This window comes from Lampris incognitus, chromosome 6 (assembly GCF_029633865.1).
Source record: "Lampris incognitus isolate fLamInc1 chromosome 6, fLamInc1.hap2, whole genome shotgun sequence".
NCBI lineage: Eukaryota > Metazoa > Chordata > Actinopteri > Lampriformes > Lampridae > Lampris > Lampris incognitus.
In genome coordinates this window covers 53,561,200-53,575,512 of record NC_079216.1, presented here as the reverse complement: position 1 = coordinate 53,575,512, position 14,313 = coordinate 53,561,200, and the positions used below count along the sequence as shown (strand labels likewise).

General features: G+C 46.8%; 1 protein-coding gene across 1 annotated transcript in view; it reads left to right on the top strand.

The window, feature by feature from the left end:
- Nucleotides 1-14,313, top strand: part of LOC130114130 (protein O-mannosyl-transferase TMTC2-like) — a 53,885-nt gene that overhangs the window by 20,553 nt on the left and 19,019 nt on the right. The window contains exons 7-8 of the mRNA XM_056281904.1: nt 7,092-7,173; nt 11,035-11,149. Of these exons, the coding sequence (XP_056137879.1) occupies nt 7,092-7,173; nt 11,035-11,149 (197 nt within the window). The remainder of the gene's footprint in view (nt 1-7,091; nt 7,174-11,034; nt 11,150-14,313) is intronic.

Sequence of the window (14,313 nt, the reverse complement as noted above, 5' to 3'; positions counted from 1 at the left end):
CCGAGCTCTGCCAGTGTCTGGTCCCTAATGGCAGGATATAAAAAGTCTTCAAAGGCCCGGAGATGGGCTATGGAGAGCCCTTCCTGTCTCTGTCCCTTCCCATTTCCATTAAGGCAACAGAGTCCTTTTCAAGTCCTTCATGCAGTCTTTCCCGAATTATGAGATGCCATGTATCATAATTGAAATGTCTGCTTTGACTTTTACTTAAGTTTGAAGAGCACATGGTTTACTCCAAAAATTCTTGAAGCAAACAAGTGGACAGCATATTTTAAAAAAAAAGTTGAGGTTTTGTGTCAGTATAAGGCCGGAATATGACCATAGCTGTTTGCAGTCTGAATAAAGAAGTTAAGAAGCACACTTCTCTAAGACCTTGTATCCTGGTGATCAAACCAACTCCCACTTTGTACCCTCGCATAAGTAAGCTTACAATTGCAGACCTTGCTTGTGTTTTTCTCTTCTGACTTCAGCCACAGTGCAGCGCTCAACTGACGGTCTGACGGTAGGCGGACGCGTGGCGGGCTAAGCTAACTGCTAGCCCACGGCCCTGCCCAAGAGGAAACACCACGTCGACTGTGTTTCTGTTTGCGTCTGCGTTCGTGTCGTCGTGTGGTGCGCGGGGGAGGTGTGTCGAAGGTTTCTGGCTGGGAGAGCTGGCATTGGGTCGACTGGGGGAGCCTGGTCGGCTGTATCTGATGGGCCCGGGAACCATGGCCCTGCCTGGAGCTGCGCCCGAAGAGGGGACAGCGAGGGCGGTCTGACGGGACACGGAAGCAGGGCAGACTAAGCTAACCGCTAGCCCATGCAGACCGGCAGTTCCGACAGTCATCCTGGCTGGTGTTCGTTCTCTGGACGGTGGAGTTTTTGGACTGTGTTGCACTGGGTGGACTGTGTTGGACTGGGTGGACTGTGTTGGACTGGGTGGACTGTGTTGTTGACTGTTTTTTTTTTTTTTTGCTCTGTTTTTGTATATTTTTGGTGTTATCGTTTTCGGATATGTGTTTTTGTCTTTTGTGTTGCGCTGCTGTGGGCTGGGAGAGACGGAATTTCGTTCGTAGTACATTAGATGAAATTACGAATAAATTGACCCCCCCCCCCGAATCAAAGAGTGATGGCTGTTCAAGTATACTTTAATTGATAATACAGATAAAAGGCCTTGGGTTGACATGAATTGGCTTCTGAATGAAAACCCCCAGACATCAAGAAGTCTCCAAAACCAAGTTTTGTCAGCAAGCAGACTCTTAAAAAAAAAAAAAAAAAAAAAACACAAAACATCCTTTAAAGTGTCCACTCAGACCTGATGAAGTGAGCATGGGTATAATTCACTGGGCCATGAAAGAGAAACTCATTTTACTTAAGAAAGTGTTATTGATTTGGGAGGAAAGTAGAATTTGACCCCGCAGGGCTGAATCCCCCCAGATCTCTGACCGTGATGGATGGAAGACAGGTTTAGAGCTCCTGTGATCCCATCAGAGTGTAAATAATGCCGCCGAAGAAGTAGAGTTGGCTTAGAGAAGCTTTATCCTCGAGGAATACTTGAAAGGCCGACGAAGAGAATAACTGTGAAACGTGTCAGCAAGTTTGTTCCCAAAACTGTTTGTCCTCGGCGCTCTGCTTTCACACTAGTCTCTTTGTGGAGATGTAACTGCCATATTCCTGCTGCTGAGCTTCATTCAGTCTCATAGCACAGCTCCAGGAATGTACGCTGACAACTCTGTTTAAGGCTGATCAAAACCAGTATGCCTTGTCCCATAGCTCCCACCAGCACCACCCACCACCTCCTCCTTCCTCCTGTTCTAAGCCTGAACGATGATGACGCTCGGATACTGCCAGGGGTCTTAGGTTCAGATCCCGGCGGGTGAGGTAAAGCGCGAGTGAGTTGGGTAACTGTTGGATGAGGAGGAGGTGAACTTAGACTGCCATAAAATAGGGTGTGTGGGGGGTGGGGGGGGGATAGCATATATCAGGAGATCTGCTCTGGGAGCAGGGTTAGGAAAGGGTGAGGGAGGGGCTGCGGAGATGAGTTGGACGAGAGAGAGCGAGAGAGTGAGAGGGAGAGAGAGGAGACTAGCTGTGATATCTTGATGAAGGAAAGACAAAGGGGGGTAAGATTGTGGGGTGATGGGAGAGTGAGAGGAGGGCAGGGAAAGGAGAGTCAAACGCTCAATGCAGAGATCATTATCATACCCGCCCCCTCCCCCTGCTGTGTTGACCACTCTGCACCTCCACCGACACCCCAGGAGGTCAGGATGTGTCGGGCCCTTGTCTGTACACACCGAGGGTCAGAGATGGATTCGGCCATTCACGTGTCATTTCCTCCGCTAATGTGATGCAGACTCTGCTCAAAAATCAGCTTGATGACCTCAGCCGGGGCTGTCAGCGACGTGTCTGATGTTACCAGGAGATTTGAAGTGCACACCAACAGAAAAACCTCAGTGTGTGTGAATGTAGGTTACTGCACCCCCACACCCACCACCACCCCCACCACCCTCCCCACACACACGCACACACACGCACACACACACACACACACACATACACACACACAAACAGGGGAATGACGAGTAGATATAGTTGACAGGGCGTTGACAACTCTTTATTGACACTTTAGAAAATTTGATATTATTTCATCCCTCCCCAAGCAAACAGAGTCATTATTGTTTTCCGTTGGAGGACGACGGGAACATTACAGTATCATATCATAACAGGAAAACGGGAACATTACAGTATCATGTCATGACGTGGAGACAGGGTGACAGGAAGCAACCTGCAGGTTTGGCTGATTCTGGTCTTTGCAAATGAAAATGATTGAAAGCTAACAAACGATCTGATTGCGACAATCTCACACTGCAATAATGATGAGCTTTAAGAGCTTGTTAAGAAATACGTGAAATTAGACATCCGGGTAGCATAGTGGTCTGTTCAGTTGTCTACCAACGGGGGGATCTCCTGTTCGAATCCCCGTGTCCGTGTTACCTCCGGCTTGGTCGGGCGTCTCTACAGAATCAATTGGCCGTGTCTGCGGGTGGGGAGCCGGATGTGGGTATGTGTCCTGGTCGCTGCACTAGTGCCTCCTCTGGTCGGTCGGGGCGCCTGTTCAGGGGGGAGGGGGAACTGGGGGGGAACCGCGTGACCCTCCCACGTGCCACGTCCCCCTGGCGAGACTCCTCACTGTCAGGTGAAAGGAAGCGGCTGGCGACTCCGCATGTATTGGAAGAGGCATGTGGTAGTCTGCAGCCCTCCCTGGATCGGCAGAGGGGGTGGAGCAACGACCGATACGGCTCGGAAGAGTGGGGTAATTGGGGAAAAAAGGAGGGGTGGGGGAAGAAAAAAGAAATACGTGAAATTAATTTTTTGTAGTTTTCTTTTGCTAAATGTTTTAATCTCCACACTAGTGATGTGGGCCCAGTCCTAAATGCTGACTCTCTGTGGATGTGTGATAAAGTCTGTGTTGAAACGATGATTTATCAGTAATCCCAATTACTAAATGTGATTCAGCGGCCCACACATGAACGAGATTTGTAATTCTGATGAGGTTTATATTCAGCTCAAAGGGATATTAGCTGGGGTTATACTGGCTTCACATTTGCTTTATCCACATAACACATTTCATGGAATTGTGTCGACGGCACCGCCTGACGTTCCTGATGTTTAAGCAAAAAACAGACCGCTTTTCAGAAAGACGGGGGGAAAAATATTTCTGCCTTCCCTAGTATATAGCATGTAGCCTACCCATGTTCGCCGTAAATATTCTCAGATGGGTTGTAGTCTAAACCCTCATCCAATCAGGACGGCAACTCCCTCGGTGTGCAAAAGCGTTTGGCCTACATTGAGTAAATAGAAATAGTTCCCGTGTTATTGTAAAACCAGCTGCTCCTCAGATGCACGCCTCAGCTATACAATGCTGCTCCATCTGTGGATTTGTGAAAGAAAATATACAGAAATTACGCTGTTCGGACTGCAAATATTTGAGCTTCTTAAACACCTTCAAGCTGTGTTAGACAGTGCTCAGCGCCGGCTCGGTTTCTGTCTGCCTCAAGGGGAACCCACACTCGGATGTTTATGTTGTAAAATGTTTAGTAGCTAAACCTGAAGACATTAAAATGTATATGTCTGCGAAATACACAGTCCTTAATGCTGAACTGTGCTGACTGAATGCCGGCATATTCTCTGAAAATAGGCCTACACCTTCTGCATAGTTGTGAAAGGCCACATCGTATTATATCTATTCTGGTTTGTATGAGATTTAATGCTGTGATGCCACAAATCATATATATATATATATTTATTTGTTTGTTTGTTTCTTTATTTATTTATGGGAACCCCCCCTTTCCCCCCATATTTATCTGGCTAATTACCCCACTCTTACAAGCCGTAACGGTTGCTGCTCCAACCCCTCTGTGGATCTGGGGAGGGCTACAGACTACGCCATGCCTCCTCCAATACATGCGGAGTCGCCAGCCACTTCTTTTCACTCGGGGTGTAAAAAAATATTGATACACTTGAGTATCACGATCTTATCTTTTGTGATACTGTATCGATTCTCAAAACCACTCTATCGATTTTTAATTGTTTACATGTGAAGGTTCGTGACAAACATTTTGTGTTGTGTGTAACCCCACGAGCATTAGATAAATGTTGTAGTCTATCTTCAGCCATTTGACTCTTCCACTCCAACCCAACAACGTAAACTGAGACAGGAAGTAGCATAAGCACAAAGAACACAGGCCTATGAAATGGCAATATATCACCTTTCTTACAGTATCGCAATATATCACGATATGTTGAATCGTAGCCCCTGTATCGTGATACGTATCATATCGCCACATTCTCGCCAATACACAGCCCTACTTTTCACCTGACAGTCAGGAGTTTCGCCAGAGGGACGTAGTGTGTGGGAGGATCACACTATTTCCCCCAGTTCCCCCTCCCCCTCGAACAGGCACCCCGACTGACTAGAGGAGGCACTAGTGCAGTGACCAGGACACATACCCGCACCTGCTTTGCCACCCGTCATTGTGTCTGTAGGGACACCCGACCAAGCCGGAGGTAACACGGGGATTCGAGCCGCCGATCCCTGTACGTGTAATTACTGTTGACCTCTGATCTACAACAAACAAATCAAAATAAGCAAGGCAAGCAAATTCAGATGGAGAGTTGAGGACATCCAGCGCGTTTAGTGACATTTGCCATTTTTGAACCCTGTCATTGGACACCAGATTTTCATGATCACTGCATAGTTTACAGGGGTTTGCAAGCCATGTTTCAGAAGGGTGGCACAGGCCATCAAACAACAAAAACACGCAGCTGGCTCGGCTCCTGTGTTTTTAAATGCTGGAATCTGTGTGTGTGTGTGTGTGTGTGTGTGTGTGTGTGTGTGTGTGTGTGTGTGTGTGTGTGTGTGTGTGTATGTGTATGTGTGTGGGCTCAGAGACTCATACTTTTGCCCCTTTTCCACTGCATGGTACCGACTCAACTCGACTCTACTCTATTCGACTCTACTCGCTTTACTTTTTGGGTTTTGGTTTTCCACTGCAGATAGTATCCCCTTACAGCGAAGCCCTGCTGGTCATTTGTGGGCGTGTTGACTAGTTTTTCCTCCCTTGTCTACCAGCGCCCCACACCAGTGTTTTATTTTCAAAAAAAAATCAACAAGACCACGTCTAAATGTGTGCTTCACATGAGCAATATTAGTGTAACTAAGAGATTCGCTGACAACAAATATTTTCTTACATGGTTGGATTATCAACTATAATACAAGATTCATAACACTCGCTTTGGCATTCCCTGGTTATAAACAGAGCTGTTCAATTTCTCTCTGACCAGTGAGTGGTCAGATTTTATTTATATTTAAATAAGTATAAATCCAATTTATTCATATTTTTGCTTATATTTTATTTATTTATATCTATTTATATTCAAATGTAAATATTTTTATTTATTTATTTATTTGACAGGCTTTTATTTATATTAAAAATATCAATAAATAAATACATTTTTATTTTTATATATATATATATATATATAATTATTAAATTAAATTAATTTATTTATAGTGGTATTTTCGTGTCACCTTTTAGCATCAGCTCAGCTGACTTGGAACCTCGACAGAGGTGGTACCAAAAAAAGTACCTGGTACTATCCCTTACTTTTGCCCAATGGAAAACCAAAAAAAGCGAGTAGAACTGAGTTGAGTTGAGTTGAGTCAAGCCAGTACCATGCAGTGGAAAAAGGGGCATTTGTTTCCATCATCCCCACTCACAGACTACCATTAGTGTTTGCCAGTCACATAATGCACCAGGAGAGCAGGACTTTTAACATGAGGCCTCTTTTAACGCCAGCTTTTAAATCGGGATCAGGCGCATCTGATGCCCAGCTGAATCCAGGGACGTGCGAGTGTCCCAGCATGCAGTTCTCCTGTCCAGCTGCTTTATTCTACATGAGCTATGATTGGTTGCTTTTCCACGTTCGCCGGGGCCCTCAGGGAGCTCTCGGGTTCTGCTGGACTTCAATCTGTCATCGTCTTTAATCTTGCTAATGTTTACAGTCACCCCGACACGCCGAGGACAAAGCTGTCACTCGCTCCAAATAAAACTGCACAGCGCGCACCAACCTGAGTACACGCATGCATACAGACACACAAGTTCACACAAACACAATCATGCACAACCTACTGCTCTTGTTTTCCCTGCACCTCCCCTTTCCTCTCCGTCCGCCTTCTCATCTCTCTTTACCGCTGTGCCCTTTCTCAACGTGCTCAGGCCACACACACAGCCGGTCTGTGGTTTGTGAGTGTTATTTGCACAGATATAAGTGAGTAATGAATGAGCCCTTGCCCTGCGCAGTCAGCCGTGCCAAGCATGACATTGTGTACCTTGACAGAATGACACACGATGTTGAAAGAAATAATACTAGTGGTACATATGTTTCATGTCTATTTATGAAGATTTAGCGTTACACTGGGGCTGCGGCTTGGACAGCGCCGTTATAGGTGGATTTTGGCGTTTGGCTGAACGCGATATTATTTTCTGTTGAGTAGATTTGCAGAGCTATTGAAGCAATATCGACAATGTGTGTTGATTCTTCTCTCTCAGGGTCAGAAGACAGAAGCTGAGAGGTACTTTCTGAAAGCCATTCAGCTCGATCCCCTGAAAGGCAACTGTTACATGCATTATGGTAAGTACTGGTTTGTTTCTTCTAACTGTTTTTTTTTTTGGGAGGGGGGGGTTCCCTGTTTTCCCACCCAGTTGTATCCGGGCAATTACCCCACTCTTCCGAGCCGTCCCGGTCATTGCTCCACCCCCTCTGCCGATCCGGGGAGGGCTGCAGACTACCACATGCCTCCTCCTATACATGTGTTGTCGCCAATTACTACTTTTCACCTGACAGTGCAACCCGGTATCACGCAAAAGCGTGTAATACACCCGCCGGTCCACCGTGTCAGTGTCTCGGTTTGCCTCGCTCAGGTGTGAAAAGTACACGCGTGTATGAAGGTGCAGTGCCAGCAGGGGGCGATGATTAAGAGGTGAAGGCAGTTTAGGGTTAGGGGAGGGATTTTGGAAAATGCTGTATGCCTCATTTCCTCCGTGGGGAATTATTGGGTTAATCATCGCCCCCTGCTGGCACTGCACCCTCATACACACACGCGTGTACTTTTCACACCTGAGCGAGGCAAACCGTGACACTGATACGTTGGACCGGTGGGTGTATTATACACTTTGACCCGATACTGGGCTGGACAGTGAGGAGTTTCACTAGGGGGACGTAGCATGTGGGAGGATCACACTATTCCCCCCAGTCCCCCCCCCCCCCGAACAGATGCCCCAACCGACCAGAGGAGGCGCTAGTGCAGCGACCAGAACACATACCCACATCCCCTAGACATGGCCAACTGTGTCTGTAGGGACGCCTGACCAAGCCGGAGGTAAAAAGGGGGTTCGAACCTGCAATCCCTGTGTTGGTAGGCAACAGAATATACCGCTATGCTACCCGGATTCCCTCCTAACTATATTTTAATGCATGTGTCAAATAATATTCTAAACTGCAAACATTGGTGTTTCTGGTGACCTGTTAGGGCAACTGGTATAAACCGATGTCTGATGAGCACACACACACACACACACACACACACACACACCCGCACACACATGCGCACACACACACGCATGTGCGCATGCACACACACACACGCATGCAGGTGCACACATGCACATATGTATGAATGCATGCACACCCACACACACATGCACAAACATGCGCACACATATGCATGCATCCCTGATGAGCACACATCTGATAAACACACACACACACACACACACACATGCATGCACTCACACACATGCATTCACATGCACACACGCACACATGTTCGCATGCATACACACACACACACTAACATGCACACATGCATGCATCCCTGATGAACACACATTTGATGAACACCCCCCCACACACACACATGCATGCACACACACATGCACTCAAATGCACGTACGCACACACACATACACACACACCCATGCATGCATGCACAAACACACACACACACACACACAAACACACACACACTCAGATCATGTCAGGCTAATGTGGTGTCCGGTGCTGGCTGACCCTGCTGGTCATCTCTTCCTCCTCCATGTGGGAGGGAGCAGAGTGCTACATGGCTAGCAGAGATTAGCCTGATGAGCTTTTCAAACCAACGAGCAGGAAAGACAAAGACCAGTTTCCTCACATTGTTCTCCTGGGTCAGGGGCAGGGAACGGGACAGTTTCGGTGCCTCGTTTGACTTGCATTATTTCCATACATGACCTGAACTTCTGTTGCCTTTTACATGAGGCTTACATTACTCTTGCCTATAAGAATGCGAGTTTTGATTAGTGTAGAAAAGGAATTATTTTGTTTTATTTTTACTTCATTTTGTTGTTGAACTGGTGTTGTGAGCACTTGAATTTGCCCCAGTCGCCTTTAAAATGCAAGTTCAACTTTTCAGCTTGTCATTTATTTCTATTGGTATAATGATAAGAGCCCAAATATGATGTGTAATGCAATCAATCATGTCTGATAGCAGGAAAAACACGAGTTATCAAGTGTCTTGACATCACTTAGTTGTGTTGTTTAGAACCCAACATGCCACATTATCTCAGACTCATATTCACTTAAATGTTCTTTCAAAAGTCATGTGCATGCCAAACAGCCTCATGGGATTGTTATGGAGCTTTGACATAGACCAGTTGTCTGGTCTCTCCTTTAAAACTACAGTCCACTTGCGTGCGGATAGTGCAGCGGTCTATTCCGTTGCCTACCCCACAGACACAATTGGCCATTTCCTGCAGGTGGGAAGCCGGATGTGGGTATGTGTCCTGGCTGCTGCACTAGCACCTCCTCTGGTCACTTGCGGTGCCTCTTTGGGGGGAGGGGGGACTGGGGGGAATAGCGTGATCCTCCCACACGTTACGTCCCCCTGGTGAAACTCCTCACTGTCAGGTGAAAAGAAGCGGCTGGTGACTCCACATGTATCGGAGGAGGCATGTGGTAGTCTGCAGCCCTCCCCGGATCAGCAGAGGGGGTGGAGCAGCAACTGGGACGGCTTGTAAGAGTGGGGTAATTGGCCAAGTACAACTGGGGGGGCAGCCTCCCCCCCCCAAAAAAAAACTTTAAAAGAATGATGAATGAACATGAGATTATTCCTGAACTATACGCCAGCTCTATAGTGTCTTGCTCGGAGACTCAGCAGTACGTCCAAACAACTGGACCGTCTCTCTCTCCATATGGCCATCTGCCTCCATGATAGTGTCCATTGATCAGCGCTACTCTCATAGAGGAGGTCTTGTCTTGTATTCCCCAGAGTACCCCGTGTCTGACAGGGTTGTTATTAATCACAGTGTGTCATCCCAACGGGAACACAGCCGCTGACGCTCACAGGACACTCCAAAGTCTGTGAATGTCGAGATCCAAACTCTTTCTCCCAAGATTCATATACTTTATTCATCTTAGGGATGCCGCACTAGCGCCTCCTCTGGTCAACCGGGGTGCGTGTTTGGGGAGGGGGAACTGAGGGAGGAATAGCATGATCCTCCCATGCGCTACTTCCTCCTGGTGAAACTCCTCACTGTCAGGTGAAAAGAAGCGGCTGGTGACTCTACATGTATGGGAGGAGGCATGTGGTAGTCTGCAGCCCTCCCCAGACTGGCAGAGGGGGTGGAGCAGCGACCGGGACGCCTTGGAAGAGTGGGGTGATTGGCCGGATACAACTGGGGAGAAAAAAGGGGTGGGGGGGAATAAAAAAAAACGCTGCAGTTCACTTGAGCTAATATTAGATTTAAACATGTCTTTCCTCTGTATTTCAAAGAACTGATTTCATGCATCATAAGCCGTTCTATCAAAATGGAGTTAAAGTATTTGAAAACCCACAACGCTGCACAGCTACAGTAGTGTTTGCACTGTGGATCCTCTGCACATACAGTTCTTTGGAAATCAGTCAGAGCTTGATATCCCAATTTAACTGTTGCACCTAGGGCATTTAACAAAGACTTCCATTCCACCCACGCATATTAAGCACAATGTGCTTAGTTTCACTCAGCGGCTTGGGATCCTGGTACGGGTTCGGGGCTCACCAAAATCAACAGGGTGTTCATTCCTGACTAAACCTGGCCCTTTCCAAGGCATCCGCCCTCGGTCCGTAGACCTGTAAGGGCTCAATAATCCCTCCCACCTGATTAGCTACTTCTCCAAAGGTCTACAACATAAGGTTCCACACCCACAATAAGACTCGAACCTCCTGCAAGAACTATTTTCATCTTAAGGAAACATTCCAGTCAAGTTGAGTTGATTTGAACAAATCGGTCTGAGAGATGGCCAGAGAGTGATGGTATGTGGCCCTCGTATCTAGTATTTCAGCTGACCATTATTAAGGCAGACGGGGCTGCCTATTTACCAAGGCCAAAGGCAACACTTCCAGTCCATGTACTCCTGTGTCCCTCTGTGGGAATCCCTCATCGTTTTAACAGTGGTGCCGTTCCCCTCCCGCCCTGCTAGGTCAGTTTTTATTGGAAGAGTCTCGACTGCTGGAAGCTGCAGAGATGGCGGAGAAAGCCGCCCGCCTTGACAGTGGGGAGTTTGATGTGGTCTTCAGCGCTGCCCACATGCTCAGGTGAGTGTCTGGCTGGAACGATTCTGAGTTCCTTTTTTTAATATATATATATATATATATATATATATATATATATATATATATATATATATATATATATATATATATATATCTCAGAACCTCATCGCCTTAGCACCTGGGACAATATCTTCGAATAAAGCAGACCGTTCCACAACATCCAAAAGTATGCTGCTTGATTTTGTGAAAATTCTTGAAACCTGGTGATTTGATGTAGAAAAATGAAAATAAAATGATCCAACACCATTAGTAGAATGGGGGGGGGGGTTTAAGACTCAGTACTGCTCCTATGTAGATTAGATGGGTGGGCTGCAGTTTTCCATGGCTGAGCAGAGTGGGCGAAGCACTGTATGATAGAGGGAGGTCCTCTGTCTGCACGGTTTATCCTGGGGCTTACAGCACTCCTCGGCCAGTGTGATTTACTTGGCTATACCTTGTAATCCTCCTCTCTTGCTGCGGTGCCAGCCAGAGTGCTGCTGGTTTGTCTTAGCGCACTACGCAGGAGCGTGTCTTGATATGTTTTCTCTGCCTCTCCCTCTCCACCTCTCTCTGTCTCTCTCTCTCTGTCTCTCTCTCTGTCTTTCTGCTGTTTCTGGCTCATGCATGAAAAAGCGGTTCCAAATCCAAGCAGGGTTCAGCTGACGAGTCTTGAGTTAGAACACTTATGGAACCCGCAAGCTGTTGTGTTTCTGAACGTAAGCCATGAGTGGAAATTTGTAAATAGCGAGCCATGTACCAGTTTACAGTATGCTGCCACACAGACTGAGAGAAATGCGCGCCAGCAGGGATTATATTGCCTCTCAATGAGATTTCCTCGTTAAAACCTGTGATGGCCGACTCAAGGATTTCTCCATTAGAATTAGGGTTCCCTGCATGAGGGTGAATGATGAACCCTGAGAACATGAACGCTTGTTTTGAAGGTTTGAGGCTTTTACTTCTACTGTAATTCCGCTTGTTCGCTTCACCGAAGAGCACAGTGATGCTCCGCGGCTTTATCCTTGCAAGCTTTATCCAGCTGCTTTTTGGCATAGCTAACCTCTCGATAGTCTGATCCATGGGGGCGTTCACCACCGACAGGATCCTCAATTGAAAGGTTCTTTTGAGGTCTAGACCCCTGGCTGCTAAAGAGAACAGGCTCAGGCTACACCTCGCTCCCCCCCGCCTTGGCATGGGGTCTCGCTACCTCTACAGTTCACAGTCTTTATGTGTTTGTCTTGGACGCTGACGTGGAAGGGCCCTCGGTTGGCGGGGATGAGAGCGAATCCGCACAGAGGAAAGGGAGAGATTAAAAGGAAGGCAAAGGCTCTTCGATGCGCAAATCTATTTTATTGCCCTCTTGGGCCCTTGATTCCTGACAAGTTTGCTTCCTCGCTATCCATTTCCTCCCGCATTCGTTAAACAATCAGCGTGGTATTTCAAACTAGGTGTGATGTACGGGGCGAAGGTAGCATGGGAAAGAGCGACTTGCCAGCGAGGCCCGAGGGAGTATGGTAATATTGTTCTTAAAATGGCTCAAATCACTGCTGGACCTGAACCTGTCCTCTCTGTGATGTCTGTCCTGCACATAATGGGTAAACACTAAATGGGGGAAAAAAACAACTTTCACACTAACAGGGAAAATAAAATACAAGTGTCTCAGATCATCAGTTCCCATCAAAACCATGTGCTTTTTGGATCAGTGAACCGAATCGAAAAATCTGTTTTTTTATATTTGGTGAGCCCTCGTGTTGGGCATGTCAGCTGTTATGAATATGGCCATCGCCACCGTCAGGAGACTGTAAAATGATAAGAAATTATAACCTTGTAACTGTAACAGCCTTAATAAAAACTGGTATCCACAATAACCCTCGTTTAACTACAGCGCACATTTGTGGAAAAAAAAGGGAAAATTATGGAGAACATTACTCTAAAAGAAATGTGTTTCCCTGCTTAAGACAGATGGGACAGTTTATACACAAATCCGGTGAAGTCAAATTTATTAGCGTAGCCCTAAATCACAGTTACAATCTCAGAAGGCTTTAAATTTAAAACATATAAAACAGGTAGGCACCGTAAACGACAACAGACGATGCCCTCTAAATCTAGTCCCTCGATTCAGATGAGGAGAAACTAAAAAGTGAAAAAAAAACCTTCACAGGGGAAAAAAAAGGAATGGGGTAAGAGGAGGGATCTCTCTTCCAGGACGGGTAGTTGTGTAATAGGTGCTGAGGTAGACGATAAAAGATTTGGAAATAAAACGCTTAATGAAACACTCCCCCATTCCTCCCCGGAACGCCGAGCTGCACCGTCCATGCCACCTCTTCAACCGAGGGCCCGGAGAGCCCTGCAGTAAGAGGAGCGCCCGGAGGCCGATACAGACGCACGACAGACACAGGGAGATACAGCAAACTGAGAATGACACGTGCAGCAGTCACAGCTTTCACAAATGAAGAAGCAGTCGTGAACAAAAGAAGACCCGAGACATAAACAAGAGCCTCCAATGAGGCACGGTGCTGGGGTCCATGGGAAGAGAAGATGCAGCCTTGACAGCAAGGGCGTCGGAACCGGGGACAGAGGAGACAAGTCCCCCTCAATGTGGGTGGGAGGCGAAAAAGTCCCCCCCCCATAAACAATAACATCCACTACTAGATATATGCATAAATATATATAATATTGGACATATACTCCCTGTATGTGCCAGCATTCATGTCATTCCCATCCCACACTACGTGAAAGTCAACGATGTACAGATGTCTAGGCTTTACGTTTTTGTCTCAGATAGCTTAAAACTGGCTAATTAAGCTGCCAAAATTAAAAATATTAATAATAATCTTCTGGGAGAGGCCTTATCATATGGCCATGAAACATGTTTTTCTTTGCTGAAAACTGTTGGAAAAATTGCAGTTTAAAACTGTTTTTTTCCCGGGGGAGCATGCCCCCGGGACCCCCTACAGGGTTTTGTCCCCCCATATAAAACTCTCCTACGCTCTTGCCTGACAGAAACCTCATCCCCTCTGTTGGTGTATTGTAATATGTACTAGAATGTAGCCACCATGCTCTGTTAGCAGCCATAATTGGCTGCTAATAGATTGGGCAGCACAGTGGCGCAGTGGTTAGCATGGTCGCCTCACAGCAAGAAGGTCCTGGGTTTGAACCCTGGGGGTTGT